The following is a 15,107-nucleotide window of genomic DNA, read 5'->3' as shown; positions in this document are numbered from 1 at the left end:
GGTCGCTGATGTCCTCTGGAGACTGCCTCTCAGGGAGGACCTGCTGTCCCAAAGGCCGATCTTCTATCCTTCTTTACAGTTGCTGGTTTTGACAGGCTGGCTGTTGAAAGCCAGTTGCTGAAGGATAGAGGTTTGCCTGGGTCAGTGATTCCCGACTCTGCTAAGGCTACGGAGTCTACCTCTAGAAAGATTTACCATTGTATGTTGAAAGTGTACTTTTCGTGGTGTGAGTAGATTGGTATTCACCCTTGTTCCTTTTTGGTGGCTCGAAATTTGACCTTCATTTAACAAGGTGTTGAGCAGAAGTTGGCCTTGAATATCATCATATAGGTGTCTGCCTTGGTGGTCTTCTTTCAAGCAGCTCTTAGCCACGCATTCATTGGTGTGTACTCTTATTTAGGGTTCAACACCTGACTGCTCCGCTGTGGTCTTCTCTTCTACCGTGAGATTTGAACTTGATGCTCTCAGTTCTTCAAAACCTCCCTTTGAAAATATTCGAGATCCCCTGCTTACGCTGTCTCAGAAGGTAGCTTTTTTGGGGGCCATCCCCTCTGCTCGCAGGGTGTCAGAACTGGCGGAGTTATCTTGTCGTACCCCCTATATGGTGGTCCACAGAGATAAAGTGGTTCTTCGTCCACGCCCATCGTTCTTCCCTAAGGTAGCCTCTGACTTCCATTTGAATGAAGTCATTGTGTTGCCTTTGTGTCCCAGGCCCATTCATCCCAAGGAATTACGTTGCATGCCCTGGGTATAGTGCGGATGATTCGGGTGTATATGGCACCCACGGAGTCTTTTTGGAGGTAAGACTCATTGTTTGTGATCACAGATGGGCCAGGGAAAGGGCTGTCTGCTTCTTCTACGACCATTTTCAGATGGATCAGACAGACGGTGACTCAGGCCTATTCTATCAAGGGTCAGGTTCTTCCTTTCCCTGTAACAGCGCACTCTACTCGGGCGCATAGTACTTTTTGGGCCTTCCCTCATCAGGCGTCAGTGGCGCAGGTTTGCAGGCAGTCACTTGGTCATTGACGCACACTTTCACAAAGAGCGGGACCTAAGGGTGCGGAGGACGCCAGCCACATTATCCTATAAGAATCATAAGTGGGATTTTTGAGACTGGGACCATGTGGACAAGACTCTCCTACTACATGTATTGAGTCACCTGTGATAAAAAAGTGGTAAAGTTCTCCCTCGAACCCCTCCACTAGTTCTGACAGGTTTGTAGACAAGCACTTGGATACACATCTGCAACCTCATTGGCTATAGTAAACCTTTGTGGAGACATCTGGGGAGAAAATTTCTTCCCTCTTTCCTTGCTGTTCTTTCTTTTGTTTTGGTCTATGCTGGTCTATCCTACCATCACACTGATTCTAACAGGGACTACATTTATAGCTATGATATATTATATTGGCACAACCTCTCCTTATGCCAGCTTGAAGCTCTATTAACGTATTCAATCTTCTCCCTGTACACCCCTGAGGAAGGGTATGATCCTGAAACGCGTTGGGTGCTATGGAGATATGTGTACATCCAATGTTCAACACAATCAGGATGTGTAATTTTAAACATATGTGAATTATTGTTTTTTGTGTTTTGCATTTGTGTTAACATTGTATGTTACTTATATTTTAATATGATTGAATAAATGTATTCATTTTTTACTACATTGATGCTGTATCTGCCCTTAAAGTCCCAAGTCTCAGGGGGGATCATCTTGTTTTTTCACACTTTTACCAAATTCTACAAAGTGGATGTGTTGACATCTGTGTATGCTTCCTTTAGCCGCAAGGTTTGCAGACTGCTGTTTACCCGGAAGTGATGTTGTGCTCCATAGCCACATTGAAAATGAGGCTTGGAACACACGCCGACTCCATTTTGGGCTCAGTTTGTCTGCACAATAGGCATCCATAGCCACATTGAAAACGAGGCTTGGAGTGCAAGCCGACGCCATTTTGGGCTTGGTGTGTCTGCACAGTAGGCATCTTCTCATTGGGTGACTTATTACTACTTAGATTATAAATAAGTGGCTTTTGTGGGTGTTTGGCTGGCACTATCTTTTGAAAAAAGCATTTATGCTGAAACGCGTCAAGGCCACGCTGCTGACAGCCTACCTTTGCATCTGTATACGCTCTTTACCACGAGATGTTTGTAAGTGCAATTTGGTGTATTTTTATTTAATTAAAATTTTAGCAGTGTTACACTATTTTGTGCTCCCTTGTTTTTTGGTTCCTTTCTGGCCATCTGACGGAGTGAGAGCCTCTCTGGTGTGACGGTTCATATCTGCTATTACCTCTTCACCTCAACATCAGTGACCTCAGTCATCCCTTTCGGATTATCCATCCATTGTACAACAAGCTGATTTGACTCATATGCTATATGGCATTTTGAGTCCTATCGTTCTGGTGAGCACAATATATCTCTATATCTTGTTGGTGTTGGGATCCAGTGAGCACTTCAATTATCACCGTTGTGGACTGTTTTTTTCACTTCACATATGGGACTGTTGATTTGATGTTCTCTTTTATTCATTTTGCTATTTATTTGTATTTACCTTTCTTGGTTTATATATATACACGTTTATATTGCTAGTATTTATTAGCGCTGCACTTTTTTCCACATTCTGCTGTTTAGAGGGTCTGTTCCCTCTTTGGGGGTGTATTGTTCAGGTTGGGCTCCAGTTGTTTTTTGTTGAGCTCCTGTTACCTGGTTGGCTCTTTTGTTTAGCCTTGGGATTTTTTGTTGTCCCACCCCTCATGTTTGGCACTGCTTGGGGACCTCCCTATGGTTATGAATATGGAGCGATTTGTCCGTCAATGAACGAAATAAAAAATACGATTTTTGTAAAATTTATTTCCCTGAGTTCATTGAGGGACACAGCACCCACCCCTCTATGGAGTTTTAATACTTCTGACACTGCTTGGTACTAAACTGAAGGCTTATAGCAGAGAGGGGGATGTATACCAGCTAGGACTGCCCATAGGTGTAGCCATGCCTTTTTTCTGCCTAGTGTCCTACTCCTGTAGGGGGCAATATAACCCTATGGTTCTGAATATGGAGCGCTGTGTCCATCAATGAACTCAGAGAAATGGATTTTACGGTGAGTACAAAAATCATTTATATTATATATATATATATTTATATATATATGTGTGTGTGTATATAGGTGTGTATATATATACAGTTGTGTTCAAAATTATTCAACCCCCCAATGCTGTAAAGGGTTTTAGGGAATTTAGTGTACATTTGTAATTGTATTCAGAATGAAATCCTACAAGGACTTTTTAAAGAACCATATGCAACTAAAATGACATCAATTGGTTTTGTAATACAGTAGTAAATGTTTATTTTGTGAATTCTTCATTTACACAATTATTCAACCTCTTAAAGACTACCACTCTGAAGAACAGAGGTTCATTGAAGTGTTTTCAATCAGGTATTGAAAACACCTGTGGATGTCAGGGAGCAGCAATAAAGCCTAATAAGCACCAATTATGCAGCTTTAAAATGACTGTGATACTTAGCTCCTTCTAGACATTTACTGGTGTGGTTACAAACATGGTGAAGTCAAAAGAATGGTCCAGGAAGACAAGAGAAGAGGTGATTACTCTTCACAGGAAGGGCAATGGCTATAAGAAGATTGCAAAGATGTTAAACATACCAAGAGACACCATAGGAAGCATCATTCGCAAATTCAAGGCAAAGGGCACTGTTGAAACGCTACCTGGTCGTGGCAGAAAGAAGATGCTGACTTCGATTGCTGTGCACTACTTGAAGCGTAGAGTGGAGAAAAGTCCCAGTGTGACTGCTGAGGAACTGAGAAAAGATTTGTCAGATGTGGGTACTGAAGTTTCTGCTCAGACATTACGGCGCACACTGCGTAATGAAGGCCTCCATGCCAGAACTCCCAGGCGCACCCCTCTGCTGTCTCCAAAGAATAAGAAGTATGCCAAAGTCATGTGGACAAACCACAGAAGTTTTGGGATAGTGTTCTGTGGACTGATGAAACAAAATTAGAACTGTTTGGGCCCATGGATCAACGCTATGTTTGGAGGAGGCCTATGCAGAAAAGAACACCTTGCCTACTGTGAAGCATGGCGGGGGGGTCAATCATGCTTTGGGGCTGTTTTGCTTTTGCAGGTACAGGGAAGCTTCAGCGTGTGCAAGGTACCATGAGTTCTCTTCAGTACCAGGAGATATTGGATGACAATGTGATGCAGTCCGTCACAAACCTGAGGCTTGGGAGACGTTGGACCTTTCAACAATGATCCCAAGCATACTTCCAAGTCCACTAGAGCATGGTTGCAGATTAAAGGCTGGAACATTTTGGAGTGGCCATCACAGTCACCAGACTTAAATCTGATTGAGAACCTCTGGTGGGACTTAAAGAAAGCACAAGCCTAAGAATGTGACTGAACTGGAGGCTTTTGCCCATGACGAATGGGCGAAGATACCCGTAGATCGCTGCAAGACACTTGTGTCAAGCTATGCTTCACGTTTAAAAGCTGTTATAACTGTAAAAGGATGTTGTACAAAGTACTAAGATTGAATGTCACTTGGGGGTTGAATAAAACTGATAATGATGTGAGCACAGAAAAGACATTTGTGGTTATTTCATTATAAATGTTATGTTATATTTGTCTGACCTACACGTGCCTCTTTGATTTAATTGTAAGCAGGATGACTGAATGATCAAAATCAATGTCAAACTGGCCAAAACAATCAATTTCAGTGGGGGGTTGAATAATTTTGAACACAACTGTATACAGTATCTCACAAAAGCGAGTACACCCCTCACATTTTTGTAAATATTTTATTATATCTTTTCATATGACAACACTGAAGAAATGACACTTTGTAAAGTAGTGAGTGCACAGCTTGTATAACAATGTAAATTTGCTGTCCCCTCAAAATAACTTAACACAAAGCGATTAATGTCTAAAACGCTGGAAACAAAAGTGAGTAACCCCTAAGTGAAAATGTTTAAATTGGGCCCAATTAGCCATTTTCCCTCCCCGGTGTCATGTGAGTCATTATTGTTGCAAGGTCTCAGGTGTGAATGGGGAGCAGGTGTGTTAAATTTGGTGTTATTGCTCCCACTCTCTCATACTGGTCACTGGAAGTTCAGCATGGCACCTCATGGCAAAGAACTCCCTGAGGATCTGAAAATAACAATTGTTGCTCTACATACACCCGACCTAGGCTATAGAAGATTGCCAAGATCCTCAAACTGAGCTTTAGCTCTGGGGTCCAAGACCATACAGTGGTTTAACAGGACAGGTTCCACTCAGAGCAGGCCTCGCCATGGTCGACCAAAGAAGTTGAGTGCACATGCTCAGCGTCATATCCACAGGTTGTCTTTGGGAAATAGACTTATGAGTGCTGCCAGCATTGCTGCAGAGGTTGAAGGGGTGGGGAGTCAGCCTTTATTGCATCAAATTGGTCTTCATGGCTGTCGTCCCAGAAGGGAGCTTCTTCTAAAGATGATGCACAAGAAAGCCCAACTAAAGACATGGATTACTGGAACCATGTCCTGTGGTCTGATGAGAACAAGATAAACTTATTTGGTTCAGTTGGTGTCAAGCGTGTATTAGCAGCAACCAGATGTGGAGTACAAAGACAAGTGTGTCTTGCTTACAGTCAAGCATGGTGGTGGGAGTGCCATGGTCTGGGGCTGCATGAGTGCTGCCGGCACTGGGGAGCTACAGTTCATTGAGGGACAATGAATGCCAACATGTACTGTAACATACTGAAGCAGAGCCTGATCCACTCCCTTCAGAGACTCGGCCGCAGGGCAGTGTTCCAACATGATAATGACCCCAAACACACTTCCAATATGACCACTTCCTTGCTAAAGAAGCTGAGAGTAAAGGTGATAGACTTGCCAAGCATGTCTCCAGACCTAAACCCTATTGAGCATCTGTGGGGCATCCTCAAACAGAAGGTGGAGGAGCACAAGGTTTCTAACAACTACCAGCTTTGTGATGTCATCATGGAGGAGTGAAAGAGGACTCCAGTGGCAACCTGTGAAGCTCTGGTGAACTCCATGCCCAAGAGGGTTAAGGTAGTGCTTGAAAATAAAGGTGGCCACACAAAATATTGACTCTTTGGGCCAAATTTGGACTTTTTGACTTGGGGTGTACTCATTTTTGTTGTCAGCGGTTTAGACATTAATGGCTGTGTGTTGTCTATTTTTGAGGGGACAGCAAATTTACACTGTTATACAAGCTGTACACTTAATACTTTACATTGTAGCAAAGTGTAATTTCTTCAGTGTTGTCACATGAAAAGATATACTCAAATATTTACAAAAATGTGAGGGGTGTACTCACTTTGTGAGATACTGTGTGTATATATATATATATATATATATATAAAACACTGCTTTTTTATATGAGTGTGGGAAAATAAAAACTAAACAATAATGCTGAGATAATGCTAGCTAATAACTTTACTTCCAAATAAAAAAATAAATAACTCATGATGTCATATTTTGTTCGTTGTGCAGCTCTATATAATACTTGGCTCCAAAATAAATACATGATGGTTTTCTGAAACCATTTTCAGATATCTTGTTTTTTTAATGAAACACATTTTTCTTTAGATTGCAGTTAGTCAGCAACTTGGAGGCCCCCCTTTGCTGCTTGGTTGTCAGGCAGATGAGTGACCTCTGCATTGCTTCTTTTCTAGAATAAATTTAAGAAGTACTGCATAAGGTTTGAGTGCAATGTTTACATACTGACGTCTGTAGAATTTTCTCTTGTATAAGTATTTCAGCACTCGCATGCCCACGTGACCACATATCACTCATCGCACATACTTATACAAAAGCAAAACAGCCTTTTAAGAGCAAAGCTTGAAGATAGAACAAACTTTCCTCAGAGATGTGTACGAAATATACCCAATCTATTTTAGGATTGCAATAAAAGTTGTATAAGAAAGATGTTTCAAGTATAGGTACTTATTAAGTTGCCTAATTCCAACTTTACATATAGGTTGTGCTGGTAATTTCACCCAAGTTGGGCAAGTTCTATAAAGGGGTCTGCAAAGTGATAAAGTGTAAGTCCGATTCTGTGCATCAGTTGAAGGCATGTACAGTGCACCCAGAACAGGGACATCAGTTTCTGTCTGCAACAAACCAGAAGCAGGCGCAAGGTGCAAGTTGATAAGGCAATACACTAACCATTGCAAAAATTCCCTAGGACTCAATTTAGCTAGCCAGTACGGAACACCAATGCATAATCCAGCTAGCCAGTACAGAACTCCAGCACTCAGCCTAGCCTACCAGCATGGAACACCAGCACTCCACCCAACTTACCATCACAACAGAAGTACTTAACCCAGCATACCAGCACTCAACCTAGTTTACTAGCACAGAACGCCAGCACTCAACCAAGCTTACCAGCAGAGAACAGCAGAACTCAACCCAGCTTACAGCACAGAATACCAGAACTCAATCTAGCTAATCAGCACAGACCACCTAACTATGAACAGTTTCTAACATTTAATGGTCCTGTGTGTTCAGGAAGCTCAGTACAAGCACTGTAACTCAGCAGCTGCATGCAATTCAGTATTTTTTTTTTTTTTATGAAATTTTATGAAATTAACTTTATTGAACTCAGAATAATAGCAATGACAGTAGCTGTATGCACACCATAGCTAGACTTTGCATAGGAAAGTTTGTGGAATCCACTTCAAAAAGTATCACAGCATCTATATAACTTCACAATAATAACAGAATTTCATCTCAGTCCATTATGTCATTACCACTGGATGCATAAAGCTAATTAAATACACATACTCCGTTTTATTACTTTAATAAGATAAACGTTACAAAATTCAACTTGAGAAAAAGGATCTTCATTACAGCAATTAGATTACAAACCATAATTAAGGTAAAGAAAGAGTATTACTAGGGATGCTTTTAATAACTGTAAGTTATACAGAAACAAAGGGAAGAATAGGGTCCTTTGAGCAAAGCCAAAAACAGCAACTCTAGAGGCTTATCAAGTGGTAGAGCAGTACTTCAGCAAAGCAAAAATAAAAATGTAAGTGGAATGGGGTGGAAAAAGTACATCGGGAGGGCTCAAGTAAAATTGATTATAAACATTGCACTGATAACAGGGAGGGCAGATGAAGAGTACCTTAGCTTGGAAACATTGAATAATGTAGAAAAGAAAGACTAGCCAAAAGAGGGAAGGGGAAAAGAGAAATGGTAATTATACACTAATGGTAGGGTAGCAGAGGTGTCCCCATTTAAATATATATGTATGAGAACATGACCCCTGCATAGAATTTCATACGTAGACATACAGCCTTAACAGTCAGTATTTCTTTGATATGATTATAGTAAACTGAAATTTCATTGTTTGCAGTGACTAACGGCAGCAGAGAGAGATCCCCTGCTGTGCAAGCGGATCCAGCTGACAGGTCTACCCTGTGTGTAAGGGGCTTTAGGGGTGTGTGGGGTGCCAAGATGCAGATCCATGGGGTGCAGAGATGTGCGGCAGAGTACATATATGTGCTGGGGGTTTTGAGGTGTGCTGGGGAATGCAGAGGATGCTAGGTGGGAGGTGCAGAGGTGTGTGCATGTATGTGTGTGTGTGTGGGGGGGGGGGGAGTTAAAAAAGCTTAATGGGTGTATGGAGGCATGCTGGTGGCTAAATCGGATTCTAGGAGGTGCAGAAGTGTACTGAGGGGGGTTGGGGGGTTCATAGGATACTGGGAGGTGCAGAGGTTTGCGTAAGAGGTGCAGTGATGTGCAAAAAGGTAAAGAAGTGTGCTGGAGGGTACAGAGGTGTGTTAGAGGTACAGAGATGTGCAGGGGATACGGAGGCATTCTAGGGGGTGTAGAAATGTGCAAAGAAGTATGGCATTAGATGCTTCTTATAGAACCATTCCCATTTTGAATGGCCCACCCCTAATTAGGATATGTTTTCTGCCTACAATAGCTGGCTGATTACATAGAAAAAAAAGTGTCCCTGAAATTTTTTTGGAAGGGTTGGCAACTAGGCAGGAAGGGGTCCTGATGCAGAACACATGAAAGGTTACTGCTGTTGGACCGTAATAAAGGGCCCCGCGATCAGAGTAAAGGGCCCTGGTTCAGTGGCAAGGGATCCAGGACGGGGTCAGGGGGCCCCTTCATGTTTACTTGCACCGGGGCCTTGAAGGTTCTAGTTACGCCTCTGGGTTAAAAATCTCCTTTTGATGTAAGTTACTACATACAGTGTAATTACATTATTGCCCTTTATTTTGCCATATTAAAAAAGGCATATTGAGTTGCATAGCATTGAATAATTTTGTTTCTTTAAAGCATTTGCATAGTACAGAGTGGTTATTTTGCCCTCTGAGGCTTTACATTTTCCAATGTACATAGATTAGTGTTAGGTGGTGTAATCAGTCATTTTTTTTTTTTTTTTTACTGAAAAATATTTTTGTACAGGAATCCGTGTCAGAAACTGCTAGATGAAAAGTGGAGGGTACAATCTAGATCTCGTACAGAGCTCCTGTTGTCTCCGTGAGCTATAAAATGACTATGGAAAGCATTTATTAATACTTACAGGAAGGAGTAATGAAAAGCTGATATTGTCCATGTTTTAGAGTGCCAATTGACATGAGAGGGTAAGAAGCCTTGAAACCTTCTTTTGACACCTTCAAGAGCAGAACCTTTCTGTGTATGACAATGGAAAGAGGAGGAGAATAGTACAGGCTGATACTGAAAGTGCTGTCTATTAAGGGGAAACAATAATGATCAGAATAGGTTTTATTAATTATCAGATCAATGTTCCTCCTGATGTGACATGGAATTGGTCACCATGTTGTCCAAAAAGAGCCATACCATGTGGTTGTCATATCATTTCTAAGAGCTATTTTAGATTATTTAAATTCGTTTGGAAAAGTAAACATCTGACTTTTATTATAGACTTATTTGACAATGGTAGCATTCCCATCTGAAAACTGAGGACAGAATATGCCCATGAAGCAATTATATAGTACAAAAGGCCATGGTGGATGAATACTAGTCAAATATTCATTCTCTGTCTCTCTATTCATCTATCTGTCTATCTGTCATTCTGTCTGTCTGCCTCTCTCTCTCTCTCTCTCTCTCTCTCTCTCTCTCTGTATGGGCTCTGTTGCTGCTAAGGAAGTTCACTCATGTTTGCTAGGCTTAGCTTATGATCACCCCCATACACATGCCCCCAACTGTATGAGGTCCTATAGGACTGTCCCAGTATTTGAAAATAACCCCCACAATCTCCACTTTAGATGTGAATGAGTGGCCTGGTCAAGCTATCCACCACAGAAAGGAATGAGTGACCACCAGGCCAAACTTTCCACCATGAAAGTAAATGGCTGGTCACCCAGTCTAGCTGTCCAAAGATTCCACCAATGATGAGGCATTTTTCCTCCGCTTGACCACCAGTGGTGGGACATTTTTCCCTCCCATTGATCTTTCCTTCTATTTACCAACGACGCCAGGACATTTTCTTCTTCTCTCTGAAGTCAGGACATTTTCAATTAGGCATATGTAACTATGCTTCTTCAAACAATTAGTTTCTACATATTCATTGTAATGTAGCCATGCCCACTTTTCGCTGGATTAGTCTCACCATTTATGCACACATTTTTGATGGTGTGGATGTAGTTTTTTAATTATTTTTATTGTTATTTTCGACACGTGTTACAAATTCATGTAGTTCTTGCATGTTTACATGTTACATCACTTCTACATCTCGTTTAGTTTTTAATGGATTGAAACACAAGCAGTATTATATATTTTATGGAAAATGTATATTTTCTCAAAGATCATAACAAAGACTCTTAAGTCAGGTTCCAAGTTTCTAACAGCTTTAGGCTACATACACATGGGCAGTTTGGCTCCTCAGCTTCAAATCCTGGCGTTTTGGGGAGCCTGGGAGACACAGGTGTAGCGTCCAGTACTGCTGCCAGTGGCTTTTTAAAATCTATGACACACTGAAATATGAATGCTATACTGAAGAGTCCTCCTGTTTAGAGATGTATATGTTCAAGGGCATAAGCCCCAAATACAGAATTACTGTGTTTGGGGCATATGTCTCTGAATGCATACAGTCTTATCTGTGAGTACCACTTGGTACATTGTCCAGGTGCATCCAGCCACCTTGCAATTTAGCCTTTCAGGTCTTGACAGGCTACTAGCAGCTGGGTTGGACCATGTACCTGTGCCTTTTTGACACTAGCCGACCAAATCACGTGTGTGCATGAAGCCCACTTAGCTGGTTGTACAGGTTAAATGGCTGGTAACCTGCTAAGATTCCAGTGCAGAGATCAGATTTCCATGTCTGTTGTAAAGCTTGAAAATTAATTTCTTCACAATGCTTATACATACAGAGGTGAATGATGGCTTGTTTTAGAATAATTTTTACTGCTAGTTCAGAATATGTATATACTTTAGAATATGAAGGCCTCATACTCCCTGCAGCTTACAAGAAGCTGCTCTTACAGGCTTTTGAGCTGTTTTGAGCTTTTACTTTCCTCTGCCTGTTAACTCCCCTCCATGTTAGCCATAAGTAGCTATACAACAATGTATCAGTCTCTGAAGTTTCTCGATATGTTTTGATTACTGTTTTGTTCTGTTTCAGTTTTTCACCTTTGAGCAATACAAAAAGCTGCTATTACCACTCTCCCTGCCTCCTGCCTGGGTAAGTCCGACTTGTGGCATGTGTGTGCAATATTACCTCACACTGTGGTGCAATATTTTTTCAAGTGATAAAGTTAGTAGATTTTTGAAGTAAAGAAAAATAAATTTGCCAGCGGAACTACAAATAACACGTAAGATTCCAAACAAAAACTGCAGGTCACAAACGCCCTTCCCTTGGCCAGAGGTCTCAGGCCTTTCCCAACTGCAACACAACTTCCAAATAGAATTAGCAAACATTACAAACAAATGCAGAAATCCGCCAACATCGTTATTAAAAGCATCAGCCAAACAAACTTCAAAAGGCTTTGATGCGTTTCCCACAAGAGTACCTTATGAGTAAGCACTGTCCTACGAAAAGTGTTTTGAAGTCTTTTGCTGTCATGTCATTTTTTGCAGAAAAGAAGCTTGGTATTTGCCTGTAACATATCACTCTTTTTACATCACCGTTACTTATAGTACATACCCTGTGTCAAGAACCAGTTAGCTTTATGTTGTAGAATCTAGATCAATTAAACCTACAATTTAAAGGCTTTCCCTATTTATATCTGTTTCTCATATGAGATGACAGGGATGACTCAGCCACTAGGCTCCACCTTAAAGCTAAAGGTGGAAAGACCCTATAAACAAAATTTGTTAAAAAAAAAAAAGTCTGGGGGTTTTGATTATTTGCTACTTTATGTAAATAGTCGCTGGCTGTTATTGTGACTCACTGGCTTCATTTTTTTCTGTACCACTGGCCTGGAACAAGTGTGCAGACCACTAAAATTTGAGTAAAGTCAAAGATTTTTATTTGCAGACTTGTGCTGGTCTATGGAAGCAAGAGAGTCCGCATGACAGATAGGCAGTGAGAATTTTAAATGAGGGGTCTAGTGGCAGCCTTATTGGTCCCTCGTGGCAGGTGTTCTTTAATAGGCCTACTGTAGCCTTTGCGGACTCATTTGTCCTACGAAATACAAGTCTGATGGTACATAGTTTAGTAAACTTAGGGGGCCATGTTGAAAATATGAATTATTTTAATTGTGTTTATATCCAATGTATTTCTCTTTTCATACCATGTAGGTGTTTGCTATAGCTGGCCTTGGATCGGGATTAACTGAAGCCATAGTTGTGAATCCTTTTGAGGTTGTAAAGGTCAGCCTTCAAGCTAACCGTAATGTATATGCCCAGGTAAATATATAATAGCATAGAGGTGTGAAATTGTGCCACACCATGTCATGCATAGTGCCCAGCAGATCATAAAAATGTAGTGACTTTTTTGATAGAACGATTCTTACTGCAAAAATAACTATATTGTATCCTCTCATGCCCAGGTAAATTTTGCACCTTTGCCTATCATTAACCAAAGATAAATAAATCTTCTCTACTTTTTATTGATTGTTTTAAACTTTATTTGTGTAATGAATTAGGGCTGCAACTAACGGTTATATTCATAATCAATTAGTTGGCTGATTATTGTTTCAATTAATCAGTTAGTATTGTGTATAATTTAGTTAATATGTAAAGTTTAAAAAAAGGCAATTTATTCCTTAATATTTATATGCAGTGGTAAATATAAATAATCAACTATATGGCTAGGGAGCAAAATCTATAATCTACTCTGAGAATAACAGACAGAGGAGATATACCTATATACTATTAGAGGTTGAATCTGGTAAATATGATCAGACTCAGAGATCACATTTTTATTTAAAGAAAAAAAATAAAAAATAAAGACGGTTTTGCCGATTTTTAGACAGAACTGTAATTTATTATGTATGACAGACTCTCTTGTGATAGGTAGGTGGCTTGATAAAAGCTACCTGTGCCTCCTGTCACTTATGCTGCCTATACAAAAACAATGTCTTCCTTCAAAAAAATGTTTATTTTAAGAACGTTCGTATTTTCTAATCATTAGTGGGGTCAAATCAACATTCGTTTTCGAACACAGTGACGGGAAAATTTGAAGGCGCAGAATAGAAAACTTCTTGGTCAAAGGAATTATCAGACCGTGTATGTGGTTTCCGTTCAGAAATGACATTCATGTTAAAAGCAAGTGAAATTTTTAAATGACCTTCTTTCATTCAGCGAATGCACAAAGATTTTTTATATGAATATTCTCGTCCGAAAATCAGTACATGTAGGGCCAGCATAAGGTGCGGTTCACACCTATGCAGTTTGCTTTTTGATCCATTTCTACAGTGCTTTTTGCTGTGTGTTTTTGCACATGCAATTTTGCTGCGGTTTGCATTCTGTATTTTTTTCATTTTGTTTGGCCAATTTGTTGTTGGGCAGATTACAAAACATGCTTTTCTACAGTTTTTCCGTTTAAGTCTATTAAAAACAAAAAAGCAAAAGAAAGCACTGTTTTGCATTGAAAAAAGGCCTTGACTCTTTCCAAATACGCAGCGACTAAAAAAAAAAAAAACCATGGATGTGAACGTATTCCATAGGAAACCATGTTAAACTATCTGTAGTGCGTTTCTACAAAAAGCACCAAAAAACGCATAGGTGTGAACCAGGCCTAAGACGTTTAGTAGCAGCAGTATGCTTTTTTTTTGTATCACCTGTCATAATGGGGTTAAAAAAACTAAAATGAGCCCTTTATAGTACACAAAAAGCAGATAATCGCTACTATAAGGAGTTTGTTTATACTGTAAAACAATTAAAGTAATAATATATATTACTTAGATCATATATATAATAATAAATACACCTAGAAGTCGGATATTTGGGCATTTTAACTAGGAGTTGGACATGAAGCTTTATGAAGGGTAGAAGGGAGATCTAAATCTTTTATAATAAAGTAGTTGTAAAAGCTGTAAGTGAAATTGCTCCAAAGCTTATTAAATGAGGTAAATCTTCACTTTGCAAAGAATACCCGATCACATGCAAGGAAAATTTAAAAAAAAAACAGCATCTTTGCTTGCACATCATTGGATGATGGAAGTCAGTTGCTCATTTACTAAGCTCTGCAAAGTGCACAGTCTGTTTGCCATTAGTAACTCAGCTCCTAAGTGTCTTAACTAAATACAGCTGGGTCAGCTGATCAATGCTACTGACAGTGATCATTAGCAATGTCACCAGTTTGTTTGCACTGAACAGAGCTGACATCAACCTCAGCTCTGCTAGAATTTTATATTTGTTTTTCAAAACTTCCTTTTGAATGTAATAACTCATTAGTAATACTGCTCTTCTATCTCACTGCAAGTCTATCAGTTAGGTACGACCTAAATGAAAAGAAAAGACATTGTATGAAGTTTATCGCCTTTTCTGATATACAAATGATATTTTGTAGGAACATTTAGAAGCTTTATATGAAACATAATAATCATAATACGGTACAGCAAGCAACTAAAATGTGTAAAATCAAAGTTCTCTGCAGGTCAAAGAAATAAGTAAAATGTTACAAAGTTATAATAAGTAAACTATATATATATATATTTTTAATAGA

At 39.9% G+C, this 15,107-nt stretch overlaps 1 protein-coding gene across 3 annotated transcripts in view; it reads left to right on the top strand.

The window, feature by feature from the left end:
• The window catches only part of SLC25A21 (solute carrier family 25 member 21), a 611,357-nt gene that overhangs the window by 483,411 nt on the left and 112,839 nt on the right, over positions 1-15,107 (top strand). For all 3 annotated transcript variants that reach the window (XM_082275211.1, XM_082275210.1, XM_082275212.1), the window contains exons 6-7: positions 11,619-11,678; positions 12,737-12,844. In XM_082275211.1, coding sequence (XP_082131337.1) covers positions 11,619-11,678; positions 12,737-12,844 — 168 coding nt within the window. The remainder of the gene's footprint in view (positions 1-11,618; positions 11,679-12,736; positions 12,845-15,107) is intronic.

The sequence above is a fragment of the Pelophylax lessonae genome (genome assembly GCF_965119305.1).
Source record: "Pelophylax lessonae genome assembly, chromosome: 13".
Taxonomy (NCBI): domain Eukaryota; kingdom Metazoa; phylum Chordata; class Amphibia; order Anura; family Ranidae; genus Pelophylax; species Pelophylax lessonae.
Note: the sequence above shows the minus strand (reverse complement) of the source record. Positions and strands in the feature narration are given on the sequence as shown.